Raw genomic sequence first — 21,414 nt, 5'->3', positions numbered from 1 at the left:
AAAATCGCGACTGTAATGCTTCTAGCCATCGTCGTTCGCTCTGTTCGCCTAAGCCACAACCCTGGTCAACACCATCTCCAACGAAGGCTAGGGCATTGCTAGGTTGTTGTGCCCTAATTCCTCTTGTCTTTTCTATTCGCGCCGTCAGCACAATCACCGACCACTTGCTGTTGTGAGTCGTTGCTTGGGCAATGAACATCCACCGTAAGAAGTTGTGGTGTAATGAAATTTTGCTTCTTATTAAACTTACACCAATGATTTGGCTAATTGGGAGAATTCAGATTCTAATGCATTGATTACTTGTACGTTTAGGAAATTAGTGGATTAAATTTGATAATAGATCAGTTAAGGATAGTCTAACTACAAATTTATGTAGGATATAGATTTAGTAGTTGAGAGGTAAACTGTACCCATCGGTTGGGGAAATTAATTAGTGTAATACCATTGAACTCGGGTGAGTTTTGAGAGATGACTCATGAATAAACCTAGTATAATTAGGTTATAGAATGGATAGGGTTAATAACATTTCAATAAGGGTGTACACCAATTGGATTTGGGTTTTAAGTTAGCTAATTGATGCATGATGAAATTAGCTAAATACACTATGTGATTACAGGACTTGGATTCGGGACGAGCGTCTCGACGTGAGATTTCTGGACACGATTTATGTATTAAAGCGGGTAGTTCTTATCTTGATTCTATAGTTGGTGTTGACCTTTTTGCATGTCACAAGGCACCCCAAATTGATAAAGATTGGGAACTCAACTAAACTAAATAAAACACGTGTAGTAAGGAGTCTCAAGTCAAATTTTTCCAAGGATAACTAGTAGGTGTGTGTGAATTCAAGAATTAATTCACACATCGACATCTTACATCCTCAAGCTAACAACAATCAAGCATCATTGAATCGAATGAATCAATTACTTTCTCTCAAATCCACCGTCATAGTATCAATAAAACTCATAAGCGCAAATTCACTTAAACAGACTGAAATAATCTCAACTTCCAAATCATAACCGAATTAAACTATTGACCTCAAGGGCTTAATCACAGTATCAACAAATCATTTGAATAGCACCAATTACATAACTTAACAAACTTGTGACAATTGAACTTCTAATTCAAAACAGGAAATAGATTACAAACTAAGTTAGTAGCTAAGGCAAGTATCCAATTGCAGAAATTCAAAGAAAACAGGAAACAAAACTGAGAAATCAAATCTGAATTGCAAAACTAGGTTAGTAGCAGAACATGACCGGGATTTCAGCAAAGAAAATCATAAATGAATTGCAGATAACTGAAATAAGAAGAAATGGTAAGGAAAATGAATCAGATCTGATGATCTGAGCAAGTCGAGCACAATTCAAATACTAAAACAAAGAAATCTAAACCCTAAACATTCCACAAACCAAATTCGGATCAGATCTTCTCCACTCTGTTGTGAAAACAGAGGTGCTTGCGGAAACCTCCCTTCAAACACCCAACGAGCAATGTGTTGGAGTGTATACTGAAAGCCTAAGCTTTGTAAACATTCATTATGAATAAAGAATCACATTTGGTCAAATTGTCTACATTTAGTTGTAGTTGTTCAATTAATTTATATTGTAGATAACATAGTATGTGGTGTCACATGTAGAAGATAATGTTATCAGTACCTTATAAATTATAAACAGTAGCTCACGACCAAAATGGAAAGGAACAAACCATTAGAAGGTCGTAGTGTAATTAGGTATTAGTTTATCTTGACTATATAATTACACTAGTACACTCAGAGTGTATTGAGTAGGACCATTTGAGGTCGTTTCTTTTATACTGACTTTATAAAGGAACAAAGACCTCAGTTATTATGGAAGTGTGTGCTCTTAATCCTAATATAATAACAAGCACATATATTTGATATTTATTTCTTTAATTTATCAATGGGTGAGATTTAGTTCGATGAATCAATAAACCCGATAAGTTGGGAAATGATATCACTTATAGTGTGTGTTGTTGATTATAGAAGGAAACTGTGTCCTAGAGATACTAGGTTGATAATGTCCTCAAGAGGAGCTCATAAGGATTGTCATGTTAAACCCTGTAGGTGGACTTAGTCCGACATGATGATAATGTTGAGTGGTACTACTCTTGGACTAAGATATTAATTAAATGAGTTATCAGTAACTCACTTAATTAGTGGACATTCGATATCTTAAACACAGGGAGACTAACACACTCATAATAAGAAGGAGCCCAAAAATATAATTTGGGATTGGTGCGGTAGTTCAATAATAGTTCTCTAGTGGAATGAATTATTATTGATAAAATTAAGTTGTGTGTTCGGGGCGAACATGGGATGCTTAATTTTATCGGGAGACCAAAACCAATTCCTCCTCTCGGTCCCTATAGCCTCTTATTTATAGAGTACTATACCCACCTATACCCACCTTCTATACCCACCAATAGGGGGCCGGCCAAGCTAGCTTGGGAACCAAGCTAGGGTCGGCCTAGGTATAAATTGGGGTGGCCGGCCCTAGCTTGAACCCAAGCTAGTGGGGGCCGGCCAAATTAAATTAAAAATAATTTTAATTTTAATTTTTATTATGTGGAAGAAATAATTTATTAAAGAGAATTAAATTAAAATATCTCTCTTGTAAAAGATCTATAAAAGATTAAAGAAAGAGATTAGATCTCTTTCCTTATTTGTAGATTGGTGAGATGTTTAATTTTCTCTTTAAAATTATTCACATGATGATAAAATTAAAATTATGGAAATTTCTTTTTATCAACCATGAAGAGATTTTAAAAGGAAATTTTATTTTTTAAAAAATTTCCAAAGACAAATAAGGAAGTTTTAATTGTTGATTAAAATTATCCTATTTGCTCTACATGAGGTGGCCGGCCATTAGAGATTAATTGGGGAAATTTTATTTTATTTTTCTCAATTAAATCATGTCAAGGGAATTAAGGAAATTTTATTGTAATTAAATTTCCTAATTTGCATAGGCCAAGGAATATTAAAGAAGGGGTGAGGGTGCCTTCACAAGACACCCTCTATTATTTTCTCTCCCTCTTTTCCTTGGTGTTGTGGCCGGCCATCATGCTCTCCCTCTCTTCCTCTTGTGGTGGCAGAATACTTCATCCCTCTTGGAGTATATGTGGTGGCCGGTACTACTTGGAGAAGAAGAAGAAGAAGAAGGAGAGAAAGCTAGCATCTCTTGGAGCTTGATTGGTGTTTTGATCTTCTTCCTTGGTGAAGCTTCCTTATTGTTGGCCGAACCTAGCTAGGAGGAGAAGAAGGTGGTTGGTGATTTCTCATCTCGGAAGATCGTTGCCCACACAACGTCCGAGGTTAGAAGAGGAATACGGTAGAAGATCAAGAGGTCTTTCTAAAAGTTATAACTAGTAATTTTTCTTTCCGCATCATACTAGTTATTTATGGAAATAATACCAAATACAAGAGGCTTACGATTCTAGAATTTCGAATATGTTTTTCGATGTTGTGTTCTTTTATTTTTTCTTTTCCTTGTGATTTGATTGTTCTTTTCGGTTAACCTAAAGTTATTTTAGGAAATTAAATATTAGCTTTCCATAAGAGGTTTTGTCTAGTCGGTGGTAGTTGCTCCCATATCCAAGAAGGTCATGTGCCTCGCCACGTCAGTACTGGGAACCAATTATGGAAATTAATATTTAATGGTGATTTAGGTCGAACGTGTTAAGTTCCTGGGAGATCCAAGTCAAAACCTAAAAGAACAAATAGATTAAGTTTTGGATCAAGCGTGTTAAGTTCATGAGCGATCCAAAATTTAATTGAACACACAGTAGCTAGGAAAGGTTCAGACCTTTGTACAAAATTTTTATGCAGTGGATTCTCTAGGTTTTCCGAGTACACAACAATTGGTATCGAGCTAGGGTTTTGCCTCTTGTATTTGGTATTAGTTTAATTATGCACATGTCATACATAATTTAGGCAGGTTAATAGTAGGATGTGCTAACTTTGTGTATTATGTGTGTGATTGGACCCTTGGGCATGTCAAGGGCATTTATATGTGTGTGCATGATTGTATTAAAATACAGCAGGAGTGTGTTTAGTTTTATTAGGATTTTATTTTGATCTAGATACATGTACATTCCTTTTATGGAATATAAGATCAAAATGTAAAATTCTATTTATGTCGTGGATTGAATCTTGCAAGCGTGGAACCTTCTAAGGACCAGAGGTGCAGCGGAACTAGGAGCAAGATGGATATGACAGCTGGACCCGGTGGCGTTGGCCAAATATGGCAGCAGCTTGGGATGACAACACACGGAGGACAACTAGAGATAAAAGCCATAATAGTTGAAAATTAGATTTTCTATTTATTGCTTTTATATTGTCATGATGTGCATGTTAGTTTACAAGTTTAGTAGGCTAGCATAGTTAAAATTCCTCATTTATAAATAACTAAGTGGGAGAGGATTTTAAATAAATCCCGTGGTCTCCATTCTTGGTTTGTAAGTGATACAAACAAGCTTGCGCGTTGGCTGAGTGCCTTCCTCCAATGGATGAGCTTGTTTGCGGATCACTAGAAAGACTTCCATTTTGGATGACTATAGGAAATTAATTAAGAGCGTGTGCCCCAACGGAAGGGCATAATCTTATTAATGGACTTAGTGTCAAGATGGTATACACTTAGACACATCTAATAGTATCCTCCCCATCGGAGTCCTTGCTATTATTTGTGTGACCAAATTATACCAACTATTAATTTTATTTGTCAAAAATTAGGTTGACAAGATAATAAAATTAATGGGTTAAAACCCTCCTTTTACAAATGTTGAATTTGTATACGTCCACTAACGTGGCATACAAAATTCACGGTGTTATGAGTGTTGGTTAATTTAAAATAGTATTGTTTGAGGAATCAATATTATTCTAAATTTAGAGTTCGACCAAAGTTATTTGTGATTCTTAGGATGACTTTCAACCCACTATCCATCATACTAAGAGAATAGACTTCTGACCCTAATTACATAGATTGGAAAGAAACCTAGACATTGTTCTTCTTTGAAAGCTATAAATTTATCTTGGTGAGTAGTGCCTGAAGCACCCTCTTGGTGAATCTAGAGGAGATTGAATATCATAGGAAATGGGTAAAAGCAGAGATGGCGCGGTGTTACATTTTGGCTTCATGTCAAATGTATTGCAACATCAGCATCAAGATTTACCAACAACCTATGTTATTATGAACAATCTCAAGGAACTCTTTGGTCATCGGGATAGGGCTTCTAGGCAAGAAGCCATGAGAAAGATAATGGCACCACCATGCAAGAGGGTACTCCAGTGAGGATCATATCCTAAAGATGATGGCTTATCTGAGCGAGATACAGATCCTTGGAGGAGAAATTGATGGGGAAACTCGGATCGATATGATCCTCCAAGCGCTACCTAGAAGTTTTGAGCTTCGCCGGAACTATAATATGAATAAGAGGATTTATTCATTAGCGGAACTCTTGTGAGAACTTCAGCGTGAAGGATTATTCGTCACATGCTCAAATTCACTATCTTTGAAATGGTTCTACTTCTAAACGAGGAAAAAGAAGAAGAAACAAATTGGTTCAAAGAAAGTGAATAAATCTCAGTCTGAGTTTAAAATTTGGAGTGAAGAAGTAGAAGGGCAAGTGCTTCATCTATAAGCAGCGGGACATTGGAAGGTATCCTCGTAGGAACCAAAACAAAGGTATATCTCATGCTCTAGTTGTTGAAACATGTTTAGCGGTGTTATCTACCGACACTTGGTGTGAACCACCGATCATGTCTGCAATTCCTTGCGGGGGTTCCAGGACCCGACGACTATCTGAAGGAGAAATTACCGTCTACATGGGCAATGCTACTAAGGTGGCGGTTGTTGTAGTGGGAGGCGTCTACTTATCTTTTAGTAGAAATAGAAATTTGGTTTTAGAAATTGTCTTTGTGTACCCAGTTTTAGAAAGAATTTAATTTCAGTTTCTAAACTATTTTTAGATGGATATTCCATTTCTTTAGAATGATGTAGTTATTAAAAGAAATAATGTGATTATCTATTCCGGTGCATTGGTTGGCAATTTGTATACTTTAAATCCAATTTCTTCCACAAAGCAAAACATGAAAATTTATAACTCATCTTCTAATTCTAATAAGAAAAGAACCTTGATGAAACAAGCATATCTTTGGCATCTAAGGCTTGGTATATTAACTTAGGATTCAGGGGCTTATAGCCGATGGACTTTTAGGTTCATTAGAGTTGGAAAATTTTCCAACTTGTGAACTCCTTGGAAGGTAAAATGACCAAGAGGCCGTTCAAGGCCAAGGGTATAGAGCCAAAGAAGTGTTAGAGTTGGTTCACTCCGATTTGTGTGGTGTCTGTCCGGGCAAGAGGAGGTTTTGAATATTTTGTCTCTTTCATAGGCGATTATTTAAGATATGGATACATTTACAGAGCGCCACAAGTCCGGTACTTTGATAAGTTCAAAGAGTACAAGGTGATGTGGAGAAGCGACTAGGTAAAAGTATCAAGACACTACGATCGATCGTGGTGGCGAATACCTCTTAGGAGGTTTAGGAATTACTTATCGAGGTGGGATTCAATCCCATTATGCTCTGGAACACCCCAGAATGGTGTGGCGAGCGAAGGAATAGGACTCTTATGGAAATGGTTAGATCGATGATGAGTTATTGAATTACAAATTCATTTTGGGGATATGCTCTGGAAACAGCAATATGTTCTGAACTTAGTACCTAAATCAGTTTCTTCTACTCCATAGAATTATGGAATGGCGAAAACCAGTCTAAGACATATTGAATTTGGGTAGTCCAGCACATGTCTTTGAAACGGATCTCGATAAGTTAGAATCTCGTATGAAGTTAGTGTTTGTCAGGATATCCCAAAGGAGCGAAAGGAGGTTTATTTTATAGTCCTAAGACCGAGAAGGTCATTGTTAGCACCAATGCCAGTTTTAGAAGAAGACTATATAATGGATCACAAGCCCAATAGTAAAGTTGTTTTAGAAGAACTAAGAGAGATACGTCTACTTTAGTACCAGCAGTACAAAAGATGAAGTACCACAAGAAAGCGCAACACGTGTCACATGATACACAACCACATAGACGGTGCCTCGTCGTAGTGGGAGGGTTGTAAGGCGACTGAGAGATTCATGTTTTTGGGAGAGTCGGACTTGATCTTGGGTAAACATGAACTGATCCCGACATATGACGAAGCACTCCAAGATATAGATGCGACATCTTGGCAAAAAGCTGAATTCGAAATAGAGTCTATGTATTCTAATAAGGTGCAGGAGCTTATAGAACCACGATGGTGTAAAGCCGTTGGATGCAAGTGGATCTACAAAGGAAAAGAGGAGAGACGGAAGGTAGAAACCTTCAAAGCTAGGCTTGTTGGAAAAAGGGTACACTCGGAAAGAGGAATCGATTATGAGGAAACGTTTTCACGGTAGCCATGCTTAAGTCTATTCGGATACTCTTATCCATTGTGCTCATATGAATTATGAGATTTGGCAAATGGATGTCAAGACAACTTTCCTTAATGGAAGTCTTGAAGAAAACATCCATATGAACAACGAAGGGTTCATTGAAAAAGGCAAGAGCATCTAGTGTGCAAGCTCAATCGGTCCATTTATGGTGAAAAAGCTTCAAGATCTTGGAACATCGGTTTAATGAAGTAATCCGGTCATATGGATTTATTCAAAGTCGGGATGAGTCTTGTGTATATAAGAATGTAATGGAAGCGTTGTGGTATTTCTTGTACTATCGTAGATGATATTTTGTTAATTGGCAACAATGTCAAGGTATTGTCAGGCGTAAGGGTATGGTTGTCCAAACAATTTGATATGAAGGACTTAGGAGAGTGTGCACACATACTTGGGATCAAAGTAATAAGGGATCGCAAGAAAAGAATGTTGTGTCATCCCAAGCTTCATATATAGATACAATCCTTGCTCGTTTTAGCATGCAAGATTCCAAGAAAGGTTTCTCACCTTTTAGGCATGGAATAGCTCTATCTAAAGAGATGTCTCCTAAGACTTCAAAGGAGATAGAAGACATGAGCGTTTCTTATGCCTCGGTGTAGGAAGCCTTATGTATGCAATGCTATATACGAGACCCGATATTTGTTTTATCGTGGGCATGGTTAGCAGATATCGGAGTAACCAGGACAAGGACATTGGACTACGGTAAAGCATATATTAAAGTACACAGGAAGGACTAGAGATTATATGCTAGTTTACCAAGCAGACGATTTACTCCATGTGGGTTACAAGGATTGATTTCCAATCGGATAGGGACAATAAGTCTACATCGGGCTATGTGTTTACTTTGGGAGGTGGAGCCATTTCATGGAGGAGTAGAAATGCGTTTCGGACTCAACCATGGAAGCAGAGTATGTAGCGACCTCTGAGGCAAGAAGCAGTATGGCTCGGGAACTTTCTAATGGACTTAGATGTGATTCTGGTTTGCCCAAAATCATCACAATTTATTGTGATAATAGCGGTGCGATTGCAAACTCGAAGGAACCACGAGCTCATAAGGCAAGTAAACATATAGAGTGCAAGTACCACCGATACGAGATATCGTGAGCGAGGAGAAGTTGTCATCGCCAGATTGCATCGCGGATAACCTGGCGGATCCTTTCACTAAGGCCCTTACAGGCTTTTGATCGGCATGTGGAGGAATGGGAATCGGATGTATGGTAGAAGATATGCGACTTAGTCATTAGTATAAGTGGGAGATTGTTGGAGTGTATACTGAAAGCCTAAGCTTTGTAAACATTCATTATGAATAAAGAATCACATTTGGTCAAATTGTCTACATTTAGTTGTAGTTGTTCAATTAATTTATATTGTAGATAACATAGTATGTGGTGTCACATGCAGAAGATAATGTTATCAGTACCTTATAAATTATAAACAGTAGCTCACGACCAAAATGGAAAGGAACAAACCATTAGAAGGTCGTAGTGTAATTAGGTATTAGTTTATCTTGACTATATAATTACACTAGTACACTCAGAGTGTATTGAGTAGGACCATTTGAGGTCGTTTCTTTTATACTGACTTTATAAAGGAACAAAGACCTCAGTTATTATGGAAGTGTGTGCTCTTAATCCTAATATAATAACAAGCACATATATTTGATATTTATTTCTTTAATTTATCAATGGGTGAGATTTAGTTCGATGAATTAATAAACCCGATAAGTTGGGAAATGATATCACTTATAGTGTGTGTTGTTGATTATAGAAGGAAACTGTGTCCTAGTAATCTAGGTTGATAATGTCCTCAAGAGGAGCTCATAAGGATTGTCATGTTAAACCCTGCAGGTGGACTTAGTCCGACATGATGATAAGGTTGAGTGGTACTACTCTTGGACTAAGATATTAATTAAATGAGTTGTCAGTAACTCACTTAATTAGTGGGCATTCGATATCTTAAACACGGGGAGACTAACACACTCATAATAAGAAGGAGCCCAAAATGTAATTTGGGATTGGTGCGGTAGTTCAATAATAGTTCTCTAGTGGAATGAATTATTATTGATAAAATTAAGTTGTGTGTTCGGGGCGAACACGGGATGCTTAATTTTATCGGGAGACCAAAACCAATTCCTCCTCTCGGTCCCTATCGTAGCCTCTTATTTATAGAGTACTATACCCACCTATACCCACCTTCTATACCCACCAATAGGGGGCCGGCCAAGCTAGCTTGGGAACCAAGCTAGGGCCGGCCTAGGTATAAATTGGGGTGGCCGGCCCTAGCTTGAACCCAAGCTAGTGGGGGCCGACCAAATTAAATTAAAAAAGAATTTTAATTTTAATTTTTATTATGTGGAAGAAATAATTTATTAAAGAGAATTAAATTAAAATATCTCTCTTGTAAAAGATCTATAAAAGATTAAAGAAAGAGATTAGATCTCTTTCCTTATTTGTAGATTGGTGAGATGTTTTATTTTCTCTTTAAAATTATTCACATGTTGATAAAATTAAAATTATGAAAATTTCTTTTTATCAACCATGAAGAGATTTTAAAAGGAAATTTTATTTTTTTTAAAAAAAATTTACAAAGACAAATAAGGAAGTTTTAATTGTTGATTAAAATTATCCTATTTGCTCTACATGAGGTGGCCGGCCATTAGAGATTAATTGGGGAAATTTTATTTTATTTTTCTCAATTAAATCATGTCAAGGGAATTAAGGAAATTTTATTGTAATTAAATTTCCTAATTTGCCTAGGCCAAGGAATATAAAAGAAGGGGTGAGGGTACCTTCACAAGACACAACCTCTATTATTTTCTCTCCCTCTTTTCCTTGGTGTTGTGGCCGGCCATCATCCTCTCCCTCTCTTCCTCTTGTGGTGGCCGAATACTTCATCCCTCTTGGAGTTCTTGTGGTGGCCGGATACTACTTGGAGAAGAAGAAGAAGAAGGAGAGAAAGCTAGCATCTCTTGGAGCTTGGTTGGTGTTTTGATCTTCTTCCTTGGTGAAGCTTCCTTATTGTTGGCCGAACCTAGCTAGGAGGAGAAGAAGGTGGTTGGTGATTTCTCATCTCAGAAGATCGTTGCCCACACAACGCCCGAGGTTAGAAGAGGAATACGGTAGAAGATCAAGAGGTCTTTCTAAAAGGTATAATTAGTAATTTTTCTTTCCGCATCATACTAGTTATTTATGGAAATAATACCAAATACAAGAGGCTTACGATTCTAGAATTTCGAATATGTTTTTCGATGTTGTGTTCTTTTGTTTTTTCTTTTCCTTGTGATTTGATTGTTCTTTTCGGTTAACCTAAAGTTATTTAAGGAAATTAAATATTAGTTTTCCATAAGAGGTTTTGTTTAGTCGGTGGTGGTTGCTCCCATATCCAAGAAGGACATGTGCCTCGCCACGTCAGTACTGGGAACCAATTATGGAAATTAATATTTAATGGAATTAATAACTTAAGGTGATTTGGGTCGAACGTGTTAAGTTCTGCAGGAGATCCAAGTCAAAACCTAAAAGAACAAATAGATTAAGTTTTGGATCAAACGTGTTAAGTTCCGCAGGCGATCCAAAATTTAATTTAAAAGAACACATGGTAGCTAGGAAAATGTTCAGACCTTTGTACAAAATTTTTGTACAGTGAAACCTCTAGGTTTTCCGAGTAGCAACCAACACAATGTACAAGCTTACAACTATTTCTAGAAGGTGCTCACCGCTCTTGGAAACCTCCCTCAAAGCTCACATCTGACTGGAAACCTCATCAGCCAAAGAACAAAGCGAAGATCCTGTGATTGGTGAAGCTAATCCAATTGATCAGATCGACTTAACCTCGTTGTGAAATGGAGATCGGAAAACGACCAGAGACTCGCGGAAACCTCCATTCAAGCTTTGGTGGATGCGAAGATCACTGATTGGGAAACCTCCCTCGATCAAGATAGCGGTGGTGGAACAAAATCCAAGTAGCAATTGGGAAACCTCCTTCAATCACACTCTGCCCTCGAAAGATGAATGCGGATGCTTGAAGATCGCCGTCGGTGAAGAAGCATACCCTCAGATCTGGAATTGGAGAATGGGAGCTGCGGCGTCGCTGTGAAGAAGATACAAGAATAGTGGAAAAATCGCGAAGCCGAGCCCCAAGTCACTGTAGCTTCTTACGAGGCTTTTAAATCCTCCTCAATTCTGATCCAACGGTTCAAAACAATCCGGGGCTCAATCAACGGCTGGATTGTCTCGGATCAAGATCAAAATTCCTGGATCTTCATCAATGAATGTGATCTACTCCTCATTAGGTCGGATGGTCCAGATCTTCAATAGATGGTGTAGATCTCTCCGATCTTCAATGGACGATCCAAATCGCTCCCAAACTTGATCGCTTTGTTTAGCCCTAGATTTGAGCCCAAGTGTGGTTTGATCTGATCGGGTCCATGACCCTTTTGATGCCTACAAAATAAAAATAAAATATTAGCATCAAATACCATGAAAATAAGATAATTTGTAATTAAGTCCAAAATCAAATGTAATTTATGAAATGTAGAGTAAACATAAATTTAAGCTATGAATAGACCATTAAAAACATGTATTATGAATTAAAATAATATAGCAAAATCATGGTTATCAGTAGTTCTTTGAACTTAGTGCATGAGCTACATTTGGATAGAAATTACTTTTACCTTGACTCCACTCTTATTTTTCCTACATTTGATACTTCCACGTGATCTTTGAGATATTTGTTTCCATATCTATACAGTCTCTTGTTTTTGTCCATAATAAGTAGCAGATACTAGATACAATGTTTGTATGTTTTAACTGCTGTTTATTTATGTACTATATTGAGCATGCTGCATTTATATAGCATACCTAATTTCTGCTTATATTTGTATGATGATTGTTGCTTTTGGCACATCATATCATGGCATGCATGTCAACGACCAATTCTCCCTTACGGTCGAGAGAGTTGTTGACCAAGGTCGTATCCTCGGCCACTCGAGAGAGTGGTAGCAGGAGTTGATACCGCTTGTCTTATCATTTATAGTTATTTTCCAACGAAAGCGATCAACGATCGCAGGCCTTGGAGTAGGAGTCGTCATAGGCTCCGAACCAAGTAAAAGAAACCTTGTTAGCATTGCTCCTCATCTCTTTATATCTTCTGCTGTGTTTTCCGAAATGATTGAAAAAGCCACAACTCCCCCTCTAGAATGCATCGATCCTACAGTTTGGTGAAGCTTTTTTGAGTTTAGTGAATATCTTCCTTGCCATGTTCACCAGTTGCACTTCTTTGTCTAATTCAAATTTAGATTTAGTTTATGCTTTGGGTTTAGTTCCCTATGAAGTAACTGCAAGAAAAGTAATTTCTTTCTCGACCTTTGGACCATTAGTTTGTTCGTGTAATTCAAGCTCGTAAAATAATTCAGCTAATTTTAACTTAGAGAGGTTCCTTGAAATTTTATAGGCATCTACGATCGATGCCCATAAGGAGTTTCGAGGGAACGAGTTCATAGCATACATGATAACGTTACGATTCTCGATTTGGTGTCCGATCATGTGCAAGCCATTAAAGATATCCTTGATCCTTGCGTGTAGTTCGCTCGTAGTTTCTCCGTCCTACATTTTTATATTAAATAAAGAATTAAGGAGTAGGTCACGTTTTGTTACCTTCAAATCGGGAGTTCCTTCGTGTAGTTCAATTGGCTTATCCCATTGCTCCTTTGTGTTCTCGTGCTGGCCGACTCGGTTGATTTCTTCTTTTGTGAGTTAGCACTAGATCGTGTTTAAGGCTTTTGAGTCGGTCTGGGCTTTCTTCTTGTCTTCTGGACTCTATCTTTCTAGATTGAGTGGTACTTTTATTGCTTCGTCTACAGGTGCTCGGTACCCTCGTCGGATGGAGAACCATTGCTCGATGTTCATCTTTAAGTAAACCTCCATTCTATTCTTCCAATGCAGAAAGTCATTTTTGTTGAAGAGAGGGGGGGCTAGCGGTGCTATATTCCTCAAGTTGGGCCATTGAGCACTGAGAATAGAAAACTAAAAAGGAGGTACCAAGATTTGGTCTTAGATTAGCAGAGTTTGAGAAGAGAAAAAAGAATTAAAGAACTCGAGTGGTGTTGCAACAACATCAAGTTAAAATCAAACGAAAAAGTAATTATCTAAAGAGATAAAAGTTTACCAATTCAAACAAAATGCGAAAAACTGAAATCTTAAAATAACATTGGTTCCCCAAGCCAGATTGGTGGTTGCACCAATTCAGAGCAGAACATGCTCTGATACCACTTGTCGGATCAAGTCACACGTGAGGGGGGATGGGGAGGGGGGGGGGCTGAATCACATGGTTTTGAAAATTTGTTCTTTTCAGTTTTGAAATCAAGTGAACGGCGGAAATCTAAGATAGAAAGCGAAGTAGAAAAATGATCAAAAGAATAAGAACATAAGTTTACTTGGTTCGGAGCCTTTGACAGCTCCTTCTCCAAGACCCAGGTCCCGTGGACCATCGATGGGTAATTCACTAAAATACCATTTCTAGAACCACCGGAAGAGGGGATCGAGTATAAAAAAAAGTTGGTCAGCTTGAGCTCAGTGTTTGGTAGGCTTCTCAGTGACAGTCAGGCATAGCAGAGTCGTAGCAGGGCAGCAGCAGGAGACCGTAGCAGTTGGAAAGGCTTTTGGACACATAGAATCTCGTATCGAAGGCATCTCTGAAGTTTGCTCAACCCCTCCATTTAAAGCCCTTTTAAGGAGTCTCCAGAGCTTATCAGATCCCAAAAGTTCTAATCAGATGAGAATAATTCGGCCTTATCATTTACTGTTCGAATCTGGTTGATCTAAGGCACCTCCATCAAGTTGATTCAACACACAAATCTTCCAGAGGCCTTATCTTTTGACTCCAAGCTAAAAATCATGCTCTATCAGTTGCCATGCGTGTAAAATTCGAAGATCTACATTTATCTTTACAATATAGAGTTAGAATATATGCATGAATAGTTTATATATATTTATGAGTTAGATCATTCTTACCAAGACCAGGATCTAGTTAGGGTCTCAATTTAGATTTTCGAAATGAACCTAAATTGGATCCACGCCTACTGTCCCTTCGAATGGGGACGCATCCTCACTTAGTCACTCTCCTTCAGTTACTTACCTCTACTTACCAAGTGTAGAGTTACCTCCTAGAATCACACATCTGGACTTCGGGAATCAAACATCCTGAACTACTGGAATCAAACATCCGGTCTTCTCTAGTCTGGAATCACACATCCCGACCTGCCAGAATCATACATCTGGACTTCACTCATCGGGAATTGGACATCCCGGCTATCGATCAAGAATCGAACATCCCGACAAGACTTTCTTCCAATCGGGAATCAAATATCCTGACTACCAATTGGGAATCGAACATCCCAAAATCTGTACACTTAGTAAATGCATTAGATCATGACAACACCTAACTTAACTCATTTGTCATTCATCAAAACCTGAGATAGACCATTATTACAAATTACACCAATAGTCAAGAGTTAAATGTGGATGCTAGTTATGATAACTAGTTCAGTGGTGTGACTCGCTGTAAGACTTCATATGGTTATCTATATATATGGATATCTCTGTGAAGCTCTTACTGTATCTCAAGTGTAAGTTTCCTTCTACTCGAGATACACAAGTCATCTTGGTCATGAATACTAATACTTTGACATCTTAAGGAAGCACCTAATTGAGGTGTTGATTCGGGATTATTGGGTATAAGTCGAAATGTCCGATCGAGAAAGGCATTTCGTTAGTTGTAGGTAAAATCAATACGAAAGAGCTGAAGCACAAGTTCTAATCCAAACTTGAATCCAAAGAAGATTTGGATTTAGAATATGATGACAAGATCACCGTCGAACTCGTTAGTCTAGTTCAGAGAACGCTTAAGAAGAAGAAGATGGTCCAATCAAAGAGCAAGCAATAGAGTTCGAGTCGAACCACGAAGCCTGAGTCATAAGTAACTTGCTAAGTGTGCAATCAGAAGGAACTTTACAATCTAGAGCGTATGAACATTAAGGAAACTAAAAAAAGAAAAGAAGAAGGAAGGTCTTAAATGCAACATGGTCCGAGTCGTTGGAAGAGTCGGATGTGGTAGAATAAGCTCAAGCAAGTTTTCTGGCACTACCAGCGCGAGAACAAGTGGTCAAGGCCAAGTTCGAGCCTGAGTCTGGATCTGAATCAAAAGTTGAGTCCGAGACAAGCCACAGATCCTTATCCATTTCAGACAAACAAACAACAAGGTACATTCTCCCCTAGTCGAAAAATTGCATGATATGATTCACTATTTGATGTGCAAGCTAGTCAAGTCCAATGTCTGGGTCAAGTCACTCCAAAAGGAGGTAAAAGCCCTTAAAATGGAGACTAACCCAAGTTCTTTGATTGAGCAAGTTCAAAGTGGAACTTAATATCAAGTCCAACAATTTGAGGAAGAAAATTCCACTCTGAAAGGTCAAATCAAAGAACTTAAAGAATCATTAGAACGATTCACTTTGTGTTTCAAAATCTTGATATGATACTTGAAAAATAAAACGTTGTATACAATCGATCCAAGATAGGATACAAAGTTAAAACTTGACTTAAATCGTACCTATCAATTATCAATTGTGAATCAGAATACTAGAAACCAAATCCAAGCATGAGCCATAAATCAAATTTCATTAATCAAGTTGAACAAAACCAATATTAGATCCCCAAGGGTCAAATACATGACCTAGATAGATCTTATCGAGGTTATGATCCTGGAAGAGCTAATAGAAACATTGTTTCGTTTAGATAAATTTGCACGTTTGTTTAATTTACAACTTTCTTTGCATGCTTATTTTTCTGCTAAATTTAAAACGGTTAGATAAATACTTCGATTTTATTGATACTTGTCCAACTTAGTATCAGGGTGGGGCGAGATGATAATACGTTAACAAAGCTTTGTTTAGAGAGGCAAGTGGGATAAGAAGTACCCTACTTGGTCTACTTAACTAAGTGAAACTTGCCGAAGCTATCTCATCACATCCTAGAATAGTTATATCAAAGTTTCTCAAGAAAAAGCTAAGTGTATAATTTCTTTAAAATACTTTATTTAGAAGTGGTTGTTGCTTCAATACTCAAGAAGGCCCTTGTGCATCGTCACAACCTAGAAACTTATTTGGAAATGTGCACTTAACTGACTAATTGTTAAATTTAAATCTGACTTAAATGTCAATCAGTAATTAAAATTCAAATTAAATGTACAAAAATAAAATTAATAATCATCTCACCGAACATATATATAAGGTTGTTTATTTGAAAAGTTAGAAACGGATGAGATGGATGTAAGATTTAACTTTAAACATAATCTTAATAAATTTAATTAAAACTTAAACAATTAATTCAATTAATTAAAAGTATTTAATTTTCTTTATAACCTAAAAACATAATCAACTTAATTAATCCTAAACTAACTAACTAAATTAACTAATTCAAAATGTGACTTAATTTGATATTTTATCTAACTAAATCCAATTAAAACTAAATTCATAATTTTAATTTTTAACTTAAACCTAACTTAAACACACCTAAATGACTCCAAAATTAAACCTTAATAGTCAACCTTAAATTAACTTAACTAGAACTTAAATAAATTTAACACTATTAAAACTTAAGTAATCTTAATCAATTTAATTAAAACTTAAACAATTAATTCAATTAATTAAAAGTTTTTATTTTCTTTAAAACCTAAAAACTTAATTATCAATAAACTTAATAAACCTTAATTAATATGATTAATATAAGTTTAATTTAACCTAATCCTTAATTAATTTAAATCAATTAATTCAAATTCCAATTTAATTTAAAGTTAACTAAAGAATTTAATTCATACTTAATTAGTGAATAAATCTTAATTTAATTAAGAATATTAATTCAAATCAAACTTGATAAATTAACCGCAAATTCAATTAAACAGTTCATAATTACAATTAATATATCAAAATTTGAGTAATAATTGTAAATCTTAAACTTACTTACCAATTTACTCTAACTTAAATAATTCTGACTTACACTTAATTAATCTTGAACTAATACTTCTAATCTTAATTAATCCTTAATCAGTTAATCCATACTTAACATTTTAGTTAATTCGAAATCAAATTTAAAATCAAATAATTTAACTTCATTATTTATTTAACCTCACTTAATTAAACTTCATTATTAATTTAACCTCACTTAATTTAATTAGTTAATAATCAAGCTAAAACTAATTAGATCATTATATATGTGACTCACAGGAAGAGCTAAAATTAATTAGATTTAATTATTATGATAAATGATGGAATAATCCAGTGAGTAGTAAAAGTTGATAAAAATTAAGGAAAAAATAAATTAGATTTAAATAAAATATGAATATACATGGAAACTCATTATTAATTATGCATGTTTCCACTCTAAGATCTTTGAATTACTATTTACTATACATTATTTCATTGTATAAATATTGAAAAAACAGTAGAATCTTTTTTAAAATTCTTTTAATTTTGAAAATGTTTATTCAAAATTAATCATTCGTTTTCCTTTTACAATGACCATTACCAAACAAAGCATTCACATCAATCTCCGCCGACTCCAACAAGAATCCATCCCATAAATAAGATTCATCCCATAATTATCCAATGATTCATCCCATAAATAAGATTCTATTCCATTCCATTCGTCATTCCCAATCAAACAATGAAGCCAAGTTTCAATCATCTCTTCCTCCTCCTCTGTTTCCTACATTGCGTGGCTTCCAGCACGGTGAGGCAGAGAGATGCGCTGAACAAGTTCTACTTTAACAACGGAGTAGGGGGGTCTTCTTCTTCTTCTTCTTCATCTTCTTCTTCTTCTTCATGGGCGAGCAGTCTTCTTTCGGTATCCGGCCTGAAGTCGAAGGTCTACGACAATAGCGGGCTGAAGGAGGGGGACAAGGTTGTTCGGCTGCCTGGCCAGCCAGAAGGTGTCAATTTCGATCAGTACGCGGGGTATGTCACAGTTGACAGAGCTAATGGACGGGCTCTATTTTACTACTTTGCCGAGGCTGCCGAGAATAGCAGGTCGAAGCCTATTGTGTTATGGCTCAATGGAGGTATGGAAATAATAGAAAATGACGTTGCTTTTCAATCGATAGAGTGGTGATTGTTGTGGCGTGGGTGGGTGCAGGGCCGGGGTGTTCGTCACTGGGGTACGGCGCCATGGAGGAGCTCCGGCCGTTTCGGGTCATGAGCGATGGTAAAACTCTGTACAGGAATCCCTACGCTTGGAACGAAGGTTAGGATCATCTGACATCGTCGTCGTCATCATATATATATATATATTTATGTTATTTCCTTGAGCTTAGGGAGTAGGGTGAAAAAAGGTTTCTGTTTTGGCATGATCCCGAACCACTGACGTGCATCGTGCAATGCAGTGGTGAACGTCTTGTTCTTGGAGAGCCCTGCCGGCGTCGGCTTCTCCTACTCCAACACCACATCGGACTACGCCAAGAGCGGAGACCGTAGGACGACGACCGACGCGCTGGTTTTCCTCGTCAACTGGTTCGAGCGGTTCCCAGAGTATAAGGGGAGGGATTTCTTCATCACTGGCGAGAGCTATGCCGGCCACTACGTCCCCCAGCTTGCCCACGCCATACCCCACCATAAAGATTGCCTCATCAACCTCAAAGGCATCGCGGTAAGCAATGAATCCCGAAATCAATCAGTCTGATTGACCCTCTCTCCTTTTTATTGCAAATTAAATTGGGAAAGATGGATCTTGATCAATTTCAAATTGATTTTGGATGACCTAGATTGGGAATGCGGTGATCAACAAGGAGACGGATAACAAGGGGGTGTTTGACTACTTCTGGATGCACGCATTAATCGCCGACGAGACCATTCGCGCGATCCACAAGTTCTGCAATTTCTCGCCGGACACCCGGCAGATAGCTCCAAAGTGTGATAGTGCGCTCGACGAGGCCAGCCTCGCCGTTGAGGAGTTGGACGTCTACAACATATACGCGCCACTGTGCTTCTCGTCAGGCGTGACGCCGACTCCAAAATCGCCCTCGGTTTGTCTCTTTCGAGCATCATTACATTTAATTATTTCCATCTTCCTGGTATTTTCAGAGGCAATTTAGATTGAATCGATTTGACCTGTTAACTCAAGAATCAGAGTTCATCGCATTCTTATTGGATCACTACAAGGAGCAAGCTCTAACTAAAGTTGGAATTTGCCCAGATTGAAATGTCATACTTAAATTCTGATGCAGATTAAGAATTTTCACTCAATCATATCAATTGTGAATAGAATTAACTAACAGATTGAAATGTCATACTTAAATTCTAATGCAGATTGAGAATTTTGATCCTTGTACTTCTAATTATGTGGAGGCATACCTTAACAATCTTGAGGTACAGAAAGCTCTACATGCCAATATCACAAAGCTCAATTACACCTGGTCTGGTTGTAGGTATATACATATCTCATAAATATAATACGCCATTTGATAATTTTATTTTTCTTTTAAACAAAATAATAAAAATTCAACTCATTTATTTATATTTATCTCGATGCAGCCAAGTGATACCTAGTTGGTCAGATCAGCCTTCCACAATGTTACCAATTATTCACGAATTATTATCTAATGGGATTAGGATTTTAAAATACAGGTAAAAAATCATTAGATGTCTTCATCATATCATAGGGTGTGAATCAGCTTTCCATTTCAATACTTTCATTTAGATAGGTGTATAAATTTTGTGGTCCTTATACACATTATGTAAGTAAAAATAGCATATATAAATATATCAATTTTGCAAGTAGGGTAGCTTTAAGATTTCCGCATAACATATGTCATACGACAAAGATACCATTCATTAGATTGCGAGTGAAGGGGTTTTCAATCAAATTTTGTCTCTAAGTAAGCATTGGTTGGGTTTGAGCAGCGGTGACATTGATGGAGTAGTTCCTGTTACTTCCACAAGATACTCCCTCAAGAAGCTAAAGCTTAAAGTGAAGGCTCCATGGAGAGCTTGGATGCTTAACAGTGAGGTAAACAATTGTGTCATTTTAAATATTTTCATAAGATATATAGTTAATTATCCTCAAATCCACAAGGAATTAAAATGTTTACATTAATGACAAGTTTTCCTCTATGATACTCTTCGTTGCTCTAATGATGGTGACAACTAGTAGAACAAACGACATTAATTTTGATGGTTTTTATTATGAATATGTAGGTTGGGGGATATACTGTGATGTATGATCACAATTTAACATTTGCCACTGTTCGAGGAGCAGGACATGAGGTTCCAAGTTATCAATCAGCTCGAGCTCTGGAGATGATCAAGAATTTTCTTCAAGGGCTGCATCTACCTGCTATTTAAGCATTTCAAAATAGAATAAATTGATTTGTTGTTATTTATTGTGATATCAAACATTACATAAAATTTAATCTATGATTTTTAAATATTATCTCTGGCTCGATTTAATCATGGTTTCAAAAAATAATTATTATTTTTAAAAAATCATTTTTCTTTTTTAAAAAAATCTTAAGATCGGTTCACTAAACCAAATGCCCATACTATGAGTCATGAGCATGATACAACAATTAAATGGGCTACTAACCATTATGTGCCAAGCCTAATAAACCTAAATTACTATCATAATTAATTACTTATTATATATTCTAGTATTAAATTATAAGACTTGTTGTCACGTTAAATTTTAATTAAAATTTCTTATTTTTTTACTCATTGACAATTTTGTGCATGTATATATAAATTCTCAATTTAAAGAATCAAAATGTAAAATAAAATGACAAAAAATTATTAGAAAAATATTTTTAAAATAATAAAAAAACTAGATATATTGTCAGAAACACCTCTTGTATTCTTAAAATTAGAAGACAAAGAAAGATTGAAAGTATTTA

General features: G+C 36.6%; 1 protein-coding gene across 1 annotated transcript; it reads left to right on the top strand.

Moving 5' to 3' along the window:
- The first annotated feature begins 18,197 nt into the window (after positions 1 to 18,197).
- Positions 18,198 to 20,869, top strand: LOC122014096 (serine carboxypeptidase II-3-like). The gene is made up of 8 exons (XM_042570282.1): positions 18,198 to 18,591; positions 18,666 to 18,773; positions 18,913 to 19,175; positions 19,291 to 19,551; positions 19,835 to 19,953; positions 20,060 to 20,152; positions 20,429 to 20,534; positions 20,723 to 20,869. The coding sequence occupies exons 1-8, from the start codon at positions 18,198 to 18,200 to the stop codon at positions 20,867 to 20,869; spliced, it is 1,491 nt and encodes a 496-aa protein (XP_042426216.1).
- Positions 20,870 to 21,414: the final 545 nt, after the last annotated feature.

This window comes from Zingiber officinale, chromosome 8B (genome assembly GCF_018446385.1).
Source record: "Zingiber officinale cultivar Zhangliang chromosome 8B, Zo_v1.1, whole genome shotgun sequence".
Lineage (NCBI taxonomy): Eukaryota > Viridiplantae > Streptophyta > Magnoliopsida > Zingiberales > Zingiberaceae > Zingiber > Zingiber officinale.
Note: the sequence above shows the minus strand (reverse complement) of the source record. Positions and strands in the feature narration are given on the sequence as shown.